Raw genomic sequence first — 13,609 nt, 5'->3', positions numbered from 1 at the left:
GGCGGGACTCGCCTGCCGCTGGCACGATTCACTGACAGGGGCAGCACTGGCAGCCGGTGCTTTCCAAGGGCAGGGAATAGGAAAAGGGCCGCGGTGCCAGGCTGACACCAGGCTGACACCAGGCTGACACCAGGCTGACAGCAGGTACCAGGCAGGGGGCAGGTGCTGCCGTGCCCCGTCTGCCCGCGGAGCTGCAGCAGCTGCGAGGCCCGCTGGCACAACCCTGTAGTGGCACCAAAACCTGCGCTTTAAACCTAATAAAACAACTGCCACAAGCCCGACGAGTGGGATGTGGAGCAGGTGGTGGAGTCGCCATTCCTGGAGGTGTTTAAGAGGCGTCTGGGTCTGGCGCTGGGTGATGTGGTTCAGTTACTTAGGGGCTACGGATGAGTGGCCGGTTGGACTGCATGATTTTACAGCTCTCTTCCGCCCCCGACGATGCCGTGGCACCGCGATTCCCTGCTCCCGTGGCACCGGCGGTGCACGGACCCCTCCCGGGCAGCCGCGGCCCCGCCGCCCCTCACGGGACGCGCCGCCCGCCCGCCTTGGCCCCGCCCCCCTCGCGCGGCGCTGCTTTCCGCCAATCAGCGGCGCCCTCCCCGCCCGCGCGCCTTCCCCGCCCTCCACTCCCCGCCCGCCGCGGCCGTGTCGGCCCGCCGGAGACGGGACGTCTCGCGAGAGCGGCGGAAAGCTCGCGAGAGCGGCGAGGTCCCCCTCCGCCCCCGCCCCCGGCCCTCCCGCCGCCCCCGCCCCGCCGCGGCCGGATCCGAGTGTGCCGGGCGGTGGGAGGGGAGGGAAGGAAGGGAACGAGAGCAAGGGAAGGAAGAGAAGGGAAGGAAGGGAAGGGGGGGCGCCCGGCCCTGCGCAGTGAGCGATGTTTGTCCGCCATCGCGGCGGAGGCTGAAGGAAGCGCCGCCAGCGGAGCGAGGGGCCCGCGCCGCCGCCTCTCCCGCCCGGCCCGGCCCGGTCGGCCCGGCCCCCGCGCCCTCCGCGCCCCCCCGGGGGCCGCGCTCGCAGCGAAGGTCGCCAGCGGCCTCCCCCGGCCCCGTTCCCGGGTCCACCGCCCCGCCGCGCGTCCCCCGGCTCTGCCGCCCCGCGCCGGAGGCGCCGCCGGCCCCGAAGATGTCGAACCTGAGCAAGGGGACGGGCAGCCGGAAGGACACCAAGATGCGGATCCGCGCCTTCCCCGTGAGTACCGGGCCCGGGCCGGGCCGAGCGGCCTCCGCAGGCCCCGGCGCCCCGTGGGCCGCGCTGTGCGGCGGGGCCGCGGGCAGCGGGGGGAGCTGGAGCTGTCAGCCGGCCTGGGCACCCCCGGCCCGGCGCGGCCCCCGGGGCGAGCGTGCGGAAGGCGCTCCTCGGGGAAGCGGTGCCGCACGGAGAGTGGGAGGCGGAGGAACTGGTCCCTGCGATTATCGCCTCCCTCATCAAACAAATCAATTATGAAAATCCACGGACGGCAGTGGGGAGGGGGGCAGTGGGCACCGATTTCTTTGTTTTCAAGGAAAAGGCCTCAAAGAGGGAGCCGAAGGTTATGCGCCTTCATCAACAAAATTAGTTAGCCCCGGAAGGTGAGGGGGGGAATATTTATTTATGTCTTCTGCGGAGTTTCCTCTTGCTGAATTTATCTCTCCGCTCCGTAGAAGAGGCTCTAAGTCGTACGATTATAAAATTTAGGTGGCACAATGCCAGCTGTTCAGAAGGTGCTACTATAAACATGTAGGCATAGGTAACTTCTGCAGGTTCGCTAGAGTCCTGAGCGTTCCTTAGCTTTGAGTTACAGAGGGGAAGGAGCCAGATTATTAATTTGAAGTGCCATAACGCTGCTGTGTTTTGACAGTCGGTTCAATTAAAGCTTACAACAGAATAACAACTACAGCACGAGTAATGGCGTTGGGGAACGAGAGGAATAGGAAAGGTTCGGGCTGCCGGAGGATGACCAGGAAGCGTGTGTGTGTGTGTGCAGCGGGGTGTGTGTTAAAAAGAAGATACTTAGTTCAGTCTCTGGCTTTTAAGGCTTAGCGTTGGCTTTTCAGGTTTAGTGTGAACTTTTCAATGCTCTGTCTGATCCCAGTAGGCAGTGGTGTAGAACTAATGTGCTGTGCCTTTATAGAGAAACTGGACATACCTGTTTATCTCATTTCACTGGCAAGGCATATATCAATATATTTGCTTCATCCAAACTCTTGCTGATGAAATTAGAACATTCTTTATAGTCTCAGCAGCCAGCTTTACAGCAATCTGAGTTACACTGTTTTACTCTTTCCTCTGCTTTTAATCACTGATAGTTGCCTTTAGTGGTATAAGGAAAAAGTGGGCTATGAGATCAGGAATTTTAGCTGATGATAGGTTTTTCATCTCCATATTTCATCTATTTCTTTAAAAAGCCTTTTCCAAGAATGTCAATTTTGGATTGTAGAAGTAAAGGAGAAGACTTCCTGCCATGTGGCCACGGTTTTACTAACAAGCACTAGGGAAACCTGTACAAAAATAAACCATGACAAAAGTAATGTGTATGTCTTGTAACAAGCTGCACCTAAGATAGCAGTCTTTTAATTTGATAAACAGATTCATATATTCCAACTGTGAATATGTAGCTATGGGTCAGACAACAAAGGCAGACTTGACAATGTGATAAACTGAAGTTTGTATATTTCACCTCTTCTGTTTGTGAAATTTGTTTTGTAGGGGTGAGAAATACTCTAATGGAGCCCTGTTGTTACATAAAGTTAAATATTGTCAAGTTTTTTAAAACTGTTTTTACTAGCATTGTCTTTCTTTTCAGTTGCTTAAAGAATATCTAGGTTAAAATGTGAAAAACAAAGTGTCTTCTTCCTAAAATAACTCAGTAAGTCACAAGTCATCAAGGCCTGCAACTGTATGGGGACATCTGTTGATAGCAACATTCCAGGTGTCCCCTCAGATATTTTTTTTTACCTAAGACATTTTGTTGACAATCCTGTTGATAAAGTGTTTATAGAAAAGAAGATGTACTTTGTTGAGAGATTTGGAGGGGTTTCCCTTTGTTAATTGCAGAAGTCAGCAGCTGTTGATGTAAAAATCTTAGCACACATTTTGTGTATGCCTAAGTGGTTGTGAAGCTTGGTCCAGGAAATGACTTGGTGCTAGAGACTGCAGTGGGATTGTTTGTGTCAATGAGCTGCATTTTCGTGGGGAGTAGAGTCTGTGTTTAGAAAATGTGGTACTCATGCAGCAGCTATGGACCCCGGCTCCTTTGTCCCAAATGTGGTGGTTCTGCTCTTTGGCTCTCAATTAAGAGTGCTTCCAGAGGTGGTTTTGTAGGCTGCTTCAATTTGTCTTCTTATTGATCATCTTTCCTCAGGAGGTCTTTCTGTTTTAGATTGGTTTGCTTCTTGCATGGAGGTAGCTATTTACTATTGCATTAGGCTAGAAACAGCCAAATTGGAATGGTGGTGTTCCTGGAGCATAGCAATATTAGCATAATTTCCTTCATGCAGGTTCTGGGTTTTTTTAATATTTTACATTTTTATAATGTTCATCATACTTCTGTTATTATGTTTAATAATAGCTAAAGGAATCGAGAAATAGTAATTTGCTAAACATTACCAAAGTTTACCTTTTCTACTTTATGAAAAATTTGATAGAAGTGGACCAAAACATTGGAAAAGCACCAGTCTTCTACCTGGAGATCCTAATACTTAGGAGTTAGTTTCATTCTAGATTTTCTTTTATTCCTGTAATTGATGCCACATTATCTGTCTTCCCAAGTATCCATTAAGATTTGGTAGCTCCTGGTGTGTGCTGTGATGTGCTTTTTCTTACCTCAGGGGCAGTGGCATGGGGCACACTGTTTTGCTTGTACACAAATGGGTTGTAGAGTAATCAAAAATAACTGAGAAGAACGTTTCTCTGTATGTTTCACCAGTTGTTCTTTGCTTATTTATAAACTATCTTACTATAAAGAACTTTGCCTTCTCGTGTTCATCCTGACTTAAAGACGGTGATAATCTTTGCATTAGAGGTAATCCAGATGAGGATGCATTCTCTGAGACTTCAGACTTGAGCATATTTCAAACAACAGAAATAAATTTCTGAGACAGTTTGTTGTATATTCAGGAAAGCAAGCTCATGAGGTTAAGCTTGTGCAGTTATCCTTATGTACCTCCACAGAAGACTTCCAGTGTGCTACTTTCCACTTCTGGTACTTTTAACACCTCCATAAAATGTAGCTGTTCCACATTTACCTAAGGTCTATCCAGACAGCATTCAGGGTGATGTAAAAGCCAGAGATGGAACAGTGCAAGAGGGCTTTCAAAAGACAGAAGGTTCCTTTTTCTCAAGCAGTCTTCAAACTTTGGTGTTTCAAATTCATTCACACTGCAACAGATATGAATATGGATGCTAAAAATAACAATATTTCAGAAATTCATGTAATTGTCCTTAATGTACGTTGACTGCAGTTAGTAAGTTGGGTTTTTTAAAATTATTTGGAAGAGTGCAGTGGTCTACTGATTTCATGTGCATTATATGAAAATGCAGGTTTGATACATCTACAGAACATTAATTGCACCTGTTTTGAAGTGTTGGGAGTTGTTTTCTTCCAGATTTAAAGGTGCTCTCAGGGTCTCAAATTGGCTGTCACTCCTTAACTCTCAGTGAGCCCATTACTGCTGGCTGCAGGAATACTTTCAAAGCTCTCAACTTTGCAGCAAATCTGATTTTAAGATGATTTAGTTGATCTGTCAAAAATGCTGCCAAAAATGGTAGGTTTGCACTAAAAACTTTTGAAGAGATGTGATTTCTGTAAGGGAGGTCTAGAATGTATAAATTATGTTTTTTGCAAGTGTATTTGAGCTGTTTTGCTGTGACTGGTTAGCTAGTGGAAAACTGTAGCCTTAAATGTATTTTGACGGGAAAGTTGTACATAGTAAAAAAAATATGACATTTCTTAGAGAAATATTTAGAATGTAGGAATTCAGAAAGCATTTTGGGAATCAATTTTCAAAATTTAAACAAGCAACATTAAGCTGTGTTGAATGAACTTTTTTGCAAGAGCTCATTCTTCTCTCAATGCAGGTGTCACCATAAAATCGGTTGGACAGATCTTTCTGAAAGCCAGCATGACCCAGTGTAGCTTATTGGGTTTGATCATTACAGTTGGAGGGTTTTTTTTGAATGCTTCCAATAATTTTCCTTTCCTGCAGAGATATCTTTCAACTCTAGAGCAGTGCTACAAAGTAGTGTGTTGCCAGTTCTCAGAACTATTTTGGTGGATCAGTGTTACACAGTTACATTATGAGTTCTGCACAGCATTTAGAGAGAGATTCTACCTGTGCACTTGCTGTAGAACAAGTCTTTAAAAAATGTGGAAGCTTCTGACTAGTTTTATTTGAAATACTTGTGCTCAAGGAAGTTCTCATTTTGATCAATCTTGTGCAGAAAGACAGACAACCTTTGGTTTCCTTCAACTGTTTATCGATTGATGTGACTTCTTCCTTGAAGAAAGTTACATAAACTTAGAAGTAAATAACTCCAGCTCTTCCATGAGAAAGTATTAAGACTCATATTTTCATTGCCAGCACTCCTTTCTCCTCCATCTAACAGCCACTTGTTCTAGGCTTTGTGTAGGCAGAAGGCTTTTTTTTTTTCAGGGAGCACCAACTGCTTCTGTGGTTTGTTTTGAGTCTTGGGGAATTGATGATGCAAGTTGAGATGAGGTTTGTTAAATTTATGCTTCAGCCTACAGCATGAAGATCTATCAGTTCCAGAAGTTGGTGTAAATTTGGTCCATCTTGAGCATCTTAGAGCAGATAGCCCCTAGAAAAACCACTGAAGTGTGGTTAAATTTTGAAGCATTCAGGTTATGTAAGCAGTACGTGAGGATCTGCTGTGGCTTGTAACTCTCAGAGCTTGTGTGAGGTGTTGGGGAGAGCAGGGAGAGGCAGGGAACGTGGGAAAAGAGTGGAATGGGGGGTGGTTTACTGCAGGCTTTTTCTGCTCTGAATAAAATAATGTGAACATACCAAGTGCTGTGAGATCACCTGGTTAACTCCATGCTTTAGATGCTTGGCTTGTGAATCTTGATTACTTTGTGTTCTCAGACATATTTATGAGAGCATGTTAGCTAGACCCATGTAGCATTCACAGTCATGAGTTCACATTCAGAACCTGAAATTTGGTAGGCTTAAAAACTAGGAATAAAACAGACCAAAACACTAAAACATTCAAAGGAAGGGAGTTTGTGCAAATTAAGAAAAACATGGAAATACTTGCTTACTGGACAGTTAAGCTTATGAATCCTTCCAGTTTTCACAATTTATTTTTTTAATGAAATGCTGTGATCAAACTGAATGTCCTGATAATACATTTAGAATTTTTAAAAGGTGAGAGCACTAATTCCAGGGCAGTCTGAGTAGTTAGTTGTAGGTGGGTTTTTATTTGGTTGTTTTATTTTTAACACATGGTGCATATTATCATTTAGTTTTTGTTAGCATCTCGTTAGCTTTCCTCAGTTCTGTAGGTGTTAAGGTTTCAGTCACAAATTTTCTTGATTTTCCTTGTTAACTGGGCTGTAAGTTCTGAGCAATCATCATTTGTGTTGGCATAGAGTTTTGAGCCAGTGCCTTTGCATGGCTCAGGAAGGAGCAGTGCCATTTATGAATCTTGCTGTATTTGAAATTTGCTTGATTTTGCACAGGACTGCAAGGCTAAAGCTGAAGTGATCTGTTAGGATTTTTATACTGCCAATTCAATCTGAGCTTTTTCAAGTGGCTTCATTAGGGTTCTTCACTCAAGTTGTATGGTAATGCATTATTAAACAGGGATTACTATTTTTCCCTGGTAGTGATAGGTAAAAGAACTCTATGAGAGTAGCTATAAAATTGATGGAGAGTTTTTGATATTCTACATGAATAATTGTAATAGTGGTATGTAACATAAAATTAGGCTTTTTTCTGTAAAAGATAGTAGAATTTCTCAAAATTTTCCTTTTAATCTGTTCTGGACAGGTACACACAGCATAAGTGACCCTATTTTTTCAGAATTTCAAGCAGGTATTCTGAGGTCTTGGGCTTTGCAGGTGCTTTTAAATTTCCATCACCACGACTGATGTGCAGTGTCAATGTCTCTGTATGTGGTGAAAACATTTTGTGATAGACTGGGACAGATTTTTCTTAAGATAGTTTGAGTGAGTCCATTCATAAAACAGAGTGATTGTGTTACAGTCTGTGATAGGTTCTTGACCTTGTACATATGCTCACTGGATCTTATCTTTGATTTCTAGTAGCTGTACAAGTGGAAAAGCAGCTCTTGAGAAGTAAGGTCATGCTTTTCATTCTGAGTCAGGTTATGTGGAAACACAGAGCAGGAAAGTAGCATTGTAGAAACTCCAGCACAACCAGGCGCACTTTTAATCACATGATTATTTTATTTTTCTGAGGTCAGTTAAAGCCAGTAGAATTTTTAAATGACTGATGTTTCTTTTCTGAAAGTGCAGGTACTGGCATCTCAGCATAAGTAAATACAGTTAAATGGCTTAACAAAAGAACTTCCATATTGACTTGAACATTTTAGAAAGGTAAAAAGTGCACTTAATGCATGAGTGCTGCAAGGAGGACAAAACTGTAATAAACACTTATGAGTGGATGGTGTTTGCAGTGGAGTGGCCTCAATTCTTTAATTAGCTGTGTATAAAATCAGTGTTTGAGGGCTGAAACTGTCTTGCTTGTAGTTTAAATAAGGTAGAACAGTATGCAAAATGTGAGCAGATAACTTGCTTTATTTGGTGTATTGTTATGAATGAGGTGCATTTGTGGAAAAGACAATTTTTGTTTAATGCTAATGAGAATAAACATAAATTAAGGCAATAAATTATACATGTGAATGATACAAAATTGGACAAGCTTATATAATAAATTCATAACATGAATTTCTTAGATTGCATGTGGTCTGAGCATAGGCTGTGATGTCTTTTTCTTGCATTTTGTAAGTGAAGAATCTTTGTTGAAATAAACATTTTACTTCCACACTAGTTTTGTTTTTAAAGTGTTGATAGCATCTGAGTGGACCTGTTTTTATATATTACATACATGGATTTAATTTTCTGTATAGTTGTGAATTTTTTTCTTTTGCAAAAATTTCAGTGTTAGTCTTAAGTGTTGCAGGCACTGCTGATCTGTGCATCTGATCATGGAGTTTGCTCCACGTGGTACAGAAATGCCCCAGAGAGAGGTTATTGTCAGGACACAGTGGTATTGATGATCTGTAAATTTGTAAGAGGTTTATTAATTGTGTCTTCTTTCTCCTACCTGAAGCTGAGGAGGAAAAAAGAATCATCCTGTGTTGGCCTCTGTTTACCATAAAATTTTATCTTTCTGTTCCTATGCAAGTTCTCAAATTGTTCTGCTGCTGTTATTATGGAGGAGGAGTTTTCATCAAGCCCCCCAAACCCCTGAAAGCCCTTCAGCCCCACCATCTCCCTCTCTTCCTTCATCCCCCTCATCATTCATTGTGTTCCTTGTTTTGAAATGACTACAGGAAATGTGTCTGCAATCTGTATAAGCTGCTGTGTATTTCACAGGTTTCCTCTTTACATAGTGTTGATTTTTGGACAATTGTAAAATACTGAGCTACTTGTAGGTTAATTGAAAAAAGCTAGAAACAATTCCTGTGGGATTTGCCTTCAGTGTTGAGTAGGTGAGGAATGGGCTATTTGTGGTTCAGGGAAGCTTTCTGAATTCAGGTCATCAAAGCTGGAAAGTTAATGAACTAATAGATTTTTTCACTTGGAGAGATGATACCCCTGAGGAGACTCAGTGCCTTCCAGAGGAGGTAGGGATGGGCAGAACAGCATTGCTCTTTCCTTTGGCACTTCCTAACTGGGATTGAGGCATGCAGCATCTGTCATTATTTAAGGTTATTATAATGTTCATATTATAGAAGTTACCAATATAAAAGATTTACCAAAAAAATTGATAAATTTAATCCCTTATTAAATTAAGACTTTTTATTTCTACTTTGTAGTGCTTGTTGAGTGAGATGGTCTTAAAACTAAATGGAGATACGATCACATACTGAATCAAAGTTTTAGTCTGTTCTGACTAGGTTAAAAGCAATATTTCTGTTAATTTAGAGTTAGGAATGATCTGAGCAGTCTGGGGTATAGTGGTGCTGCTTCTGCTGACAGTGACCTGTTGTCAGGTATGGCAGTCTCAGGACAACCTGCTGCTCCTCACCTGAGTGCTGAGCTCCCACTGTTGTAAAAAGAAATTAAGAGAGTCAGGGACCTAAATCCCATTGAAATTTGAGATTTCCAGCTATCTTCAGTCTTTGCTAGTAAATCTGTTAGGTTATATGTAAGCAAACACCTTCCCTTTCTGCTTTCAAGTCTTTGGTAAATTGGAGGTAACTCCAGTGGAAGAGGAAGGAGCCACCTTCCTCTTCCTGCAGTGTAAGAGCCTGCACATGGCCCCTTATCCCAAGTAAGCAGCTTTGAGGAAATTTGCAGGTGAGTGTCATTTATGTAGTTTGCTCACAGTCATGCCATCCTCAGGTTTTGTCCTTGGCTCTTACAAGCTTTTATTGCAGTAGGATGCTAAATGGCTTGAATGAAATTTTTAGGATTTGGCCCTGTTCGTAAATGGGAAAAGGCATTCCCAGTAATTTATATATTTTGTGCCACTGTTTGCAGTCTTGTCATTTCACCTTTGCCAAGAGCCTGTTTGACAGCTGCAGACACACAGCTGAGTTGTACCTGTCCCTCCCCACACTTACAGACCTCCAGGATCCTACTGACAAGTGAGAGGAATGATTCACTGCCAGAAGTCCAGATTTTCTTCGTTCAATAGTCTGCTGTTCTTATTAGGTTCAAATATTTTCTTTTAACACCAACTTTGTTTAGCATAGAAACAAAGCTATTGTATTTCTTTCAGGAACATAATTCCTGCTGTTACACAAGCCTTTTACATTTTTTTTCCATAGTTTTAGTTTGAGGAAAGTTGTTTTAGGATTACTATTTCTGAAGTGAGTCAGGAGGACTCTAAACGTCTCATTAGTTTTCAAAATACTGATAACAAATTTTATTCTTTTGGGTAGGACAGAGGAAGCAGATAGATCTTTGGTGTCAAATCCTTGTATTTCTTCCTCTGTTTTATTCAGAATGGATTTTTCTTGAGTTAAGCAATCCTGACACAATACACTCTTTTTTTTCCCCCACATGTTATCTGCACCATAAGTGACAGTACATCTACTAAAACTAGTCCACAACTTACTTCAGGTCTGAAAATGCTTCTGTTAATTTCCAAAGCTAAAAGGGAAAGATCACACTTTGTGAACTGTGGCTTAGATGTGGACTTCAGCTCTGAGTTTGCAGACAAGAGTGTAGACAGCATGTAGCAGTATATAGTGTATATGGAGAGTGTATATACAGCACTATAGACAGCTCTGCTTTACCCTTGTTAGTTTGAAGTGCTCTTGGGAAATCAGTCCTTTCATTGCAGGTGTTTTATAATCCTCCTCTGTTTTCAGGTACTGTAGAAATGTCACTGAATGTTTTTGAAAAGAGCCTTGGTTAATAATGTCACTTTTGGCTGTTTAAGCATTTCCATTCTGTATCAGTGACAACTGTCTTTTGAGCTAGAACTTTCTAGATTTAGCCTCTTAGCAGTTCAGTTCTTCTAGAAGCTTGAACAAAACCAATTAATTGTTTTCTTTTAAATACAACTTTAAAAAAAATAAGTTTCATAATGTCAGGTGGGCAAAAGCTTGCATCATGGCAGGGGAGATTTACTCATTCACAGTGAATGCCTTTTGATATTGGAAAGGCATTTACATTTGTCTGCACATGCTAGAGAAAAAATGTTATTTAAAAACTTGAATTTCTGTATTTTAATTAAATATTATTCTGATGTCTTCTTTGGGCAAAGCATGCAACTGTAGAATAAAGTCTTAAGTGTAAATAGCAGCACCTTAGAAAGTTTATGTTGAAAATAAGTTTATTTTGGTGTGTTTTCTTTGCTTTTCCTCAGTATCCAGCCCTTTTGGAGGACAACATCCTTTAATCCATGCTGAATAAAGCATATGCTTATTTCAAGCAATTTGGGTCTTGTGGGAAATAAGTAGCAAGGCAGATGAGTGAGGAAGAGACATAGTTAAGCTTGGTACAAATGATCACAGATGCAGGTGCTCCCAACTTATCCCCTGTTGTTACTTAACCTGCTGATAGAGATTTTAGAGAGAGCCTTGAAGACTAGTCTGTGTGAATCCATATATATACACCAATAAATGGATGAAAAATGAGACTGCATTCATTTTTCACTGGCCCACACAGACAAGCAGTATTCTGCCTTTGTCTGTATTAATAAGAGTTCTTTTTTATCTGTAGTAATAAAGTGCCTGAAGGAGCCTTTTGTAAGTTGAGCATCATAAATTGCAAAGTGAACCCATAAGTTGATTTTTGGGGAGTATCACAGTTTGTAGTTGCCCATTATTATGAGATAGTGTTGGGAAAGTGTGCAAAGGCCTGTAAGAAGAAAGTTGTCTTTGTTCACAGAATCACCACCGTGTAACTTCATGTTTCAGTTTGTTTGCCTCTTCAGAATGTCTCTGTTTCTTGCATTTTTTAAAGAAATGAAACAAACTTTATGATTATCTTTTGCCTTGTGTTTATCTGGTAAGTGATGGCTGCTCAAAATTGCATAGTTCATAGTCTCAGTTCAGATGAAGCAGGTGTTTGGGAGTTGTTCTCAGTTTTCTCCCCTTCAGCATTTTATGTTCCATAGATTTGCAAGACTAAAGATGAGGAAGGGCATTTGGGAAAAACAAAGAAACTGTATTAAATGGAAGTTGAAATCTAGAGTGAGAGAGGTATGTTGGTAGTTCAAGATTAGTCTCATCCTTCTGAGTTGGTTCCTAAAATATGACAGATAAATGAGTATCTGATCCTTAATTTTGTTCAGTTGCCTAAACATGTCAAAACTGTTGCTGCAGTATTGCATGTTCTAATAAAGACTTCTTTTAAACTTTTCATCTAGTCTGTTAAATTTTGCTGTTGTGTAGTGAAACTCCTGTCAGGCCTAGCTATAATGCAGGCAAGTGTTACATTTTGAGAGAAGAAACAAATCCTTTTTCCTGGGATTTACTAGAAAAGGAAGTTCTTGGAGTATATTGCAATTTGCTGTAAAGCTCAAAACCAGCCAGCCAACCCTTCCTCTTCAAGCTGCTAGCCCAGAGCAGCCCTTGTGTTGTGAGGAGCCCAGCATGCTCTGAGACAATGCCTTGGAGGTGAAGCAGGTGTGTCAGTCATGGTGCAGGAGTGACTCCTGCTTTTTAGGAGCCATCACTTTTGGGGCTGCTTAACCCAACTGCTCCGTGCTGGCAGAACGGCCTTTCAGTGCTGCAGAACCCATCCAAGCCAAGTGGAGAAGAAAGGGGTTTCCTCTAAAACACTGCAGCTCTTGGATGTTTGTTGAGAAGGAGGACTCTTCTTTGATTTCATTGCATGTTCTGCTTGCTTCTGCTGAGCAAAGCCTGGGAAGGAGAGGTGGATATGGCAATTTCTGCATTTCTGTCCCTGATTGAGTATTGTCAGGGAGCCCTGCCGGCAGAGGCTCGAGCCTTTCTGAGGGTGACACCAGAGTTGATTCTTCCCTTGGCCTTCAGAGGATTTCTCTCAGCACTGGTTACTCACCTGCTGAGGCTGGAATGGAACATGGTGCAGGCTGGGAATATTCCTTGCAGGAGGAATCTGGAGAAGTTCAGTGTAGGGTTTGCCCACCCAAACAAGGGCAGTGCTTGAATATCAGGGGAAGAGTGAAGAACAAAACACAGATATTAAAAATTGTGTCAGTATTTAATCTTGTAAATGACAACTGGCAGATGTCATAAGCATGTTATAGGCATTGATTCCCCCCCACCACACACACCCTCTGAGGGAGTATAATACTGTAATAGGCATTTCCTGACACTCCTTAGGAGATGGGGATAATACTGTATTGTCATCTTTGATTGTTACTAAAGGTCACCTAGGAGCAAAAGGTGTCCTACTTATCAGGACAGTTTTGGTAGAGCATTTCTAGGACTTCCCTGTGGCTCTTGACAGATGTCCTGAGATGTATAGCCCAGGTGCAGGAGAAGAGCAGTGACACAGGGTGCCCCTTACTTTCTTCATGCTCCTTCTCTTAGCCTTCAGTCATGCTTTTGTGTGTCACAGCCAACCTGTTCAGATAACACAGATGAGGAACTTTGTGGAACTTTGTTTGTGGTGGTTGTGGTTGTTCAGAGATCAGTTGTTTTTATTTGTGGGAGAGTGTGTGTAGCCCATGCATCCTCTTCCAGATGTACTCATTGCTACATGGTGAGGAAAACCTTTTAAGAACTCAGAAAAGTGTGGACATTGAACTCTCCATTTGACATTCATAGGAGTACATTTTATCTGCTCTGTAGTTGAAAAAAATGTAGTTCCATATCTTAATATGCCATTTTTCAGAGATATTCTTGGAGCAAATGCTAGACAATGTATCTCTGTCATTGTAAATTCTTGTCTTTTAAATTAACAATATTCAAAGGGTTTATAAAAATTCAAATAGTGATTAGGTTCTGAGGCAGGAAATGTGCTGCTCTTGCCCTTTTCTGG

General features: G+C 42.2%; 1 protein-coding gene across 1 annotated transcript in view; it reads left to right on the top strand.

Moving 5' to 3' along the window:
* The first annotated feature begins 674 nt into the window (after positions 1–674).
* Positions 675–13,609, top strand: part of CUL3 (cullin 3) — a 55,462-nt gene continuing 42,527 nt past the window's right edge. The window contains exon 1 of the mRNA XM_054638955.2: positions 675–1,188. Coding sequence (XP_054494930.1) covers positions 1,123–1,188 — 66 coding nt within the window. The 5' untranslated portion in view covers positions 675–1,122. The remainder of the gene's footprint in view (positions 1,189–13,609) is intronic.

The sequence above is a fragment of the Agelaius phoeniceus genome, chromosome 10 (genome assembly GCF_051311805.1).
Source record: "Agelaius phoeniceus isolate bAgePho1 chromosome 10, bAgePho1.hap1, whole genome shotgun sequence".
Taxonomy (NCBI): domain Eukaryota; kingdom Metazoa; phylum Chordata; class Aves; order Passeriformes; family Icteridae; genus Agelaius; species Agelaius phoeniceus.
Note: the sequence above shows the minus strand (reverse complement) of the source record. Positions and strands in the feature narration are given on the sequence as shown.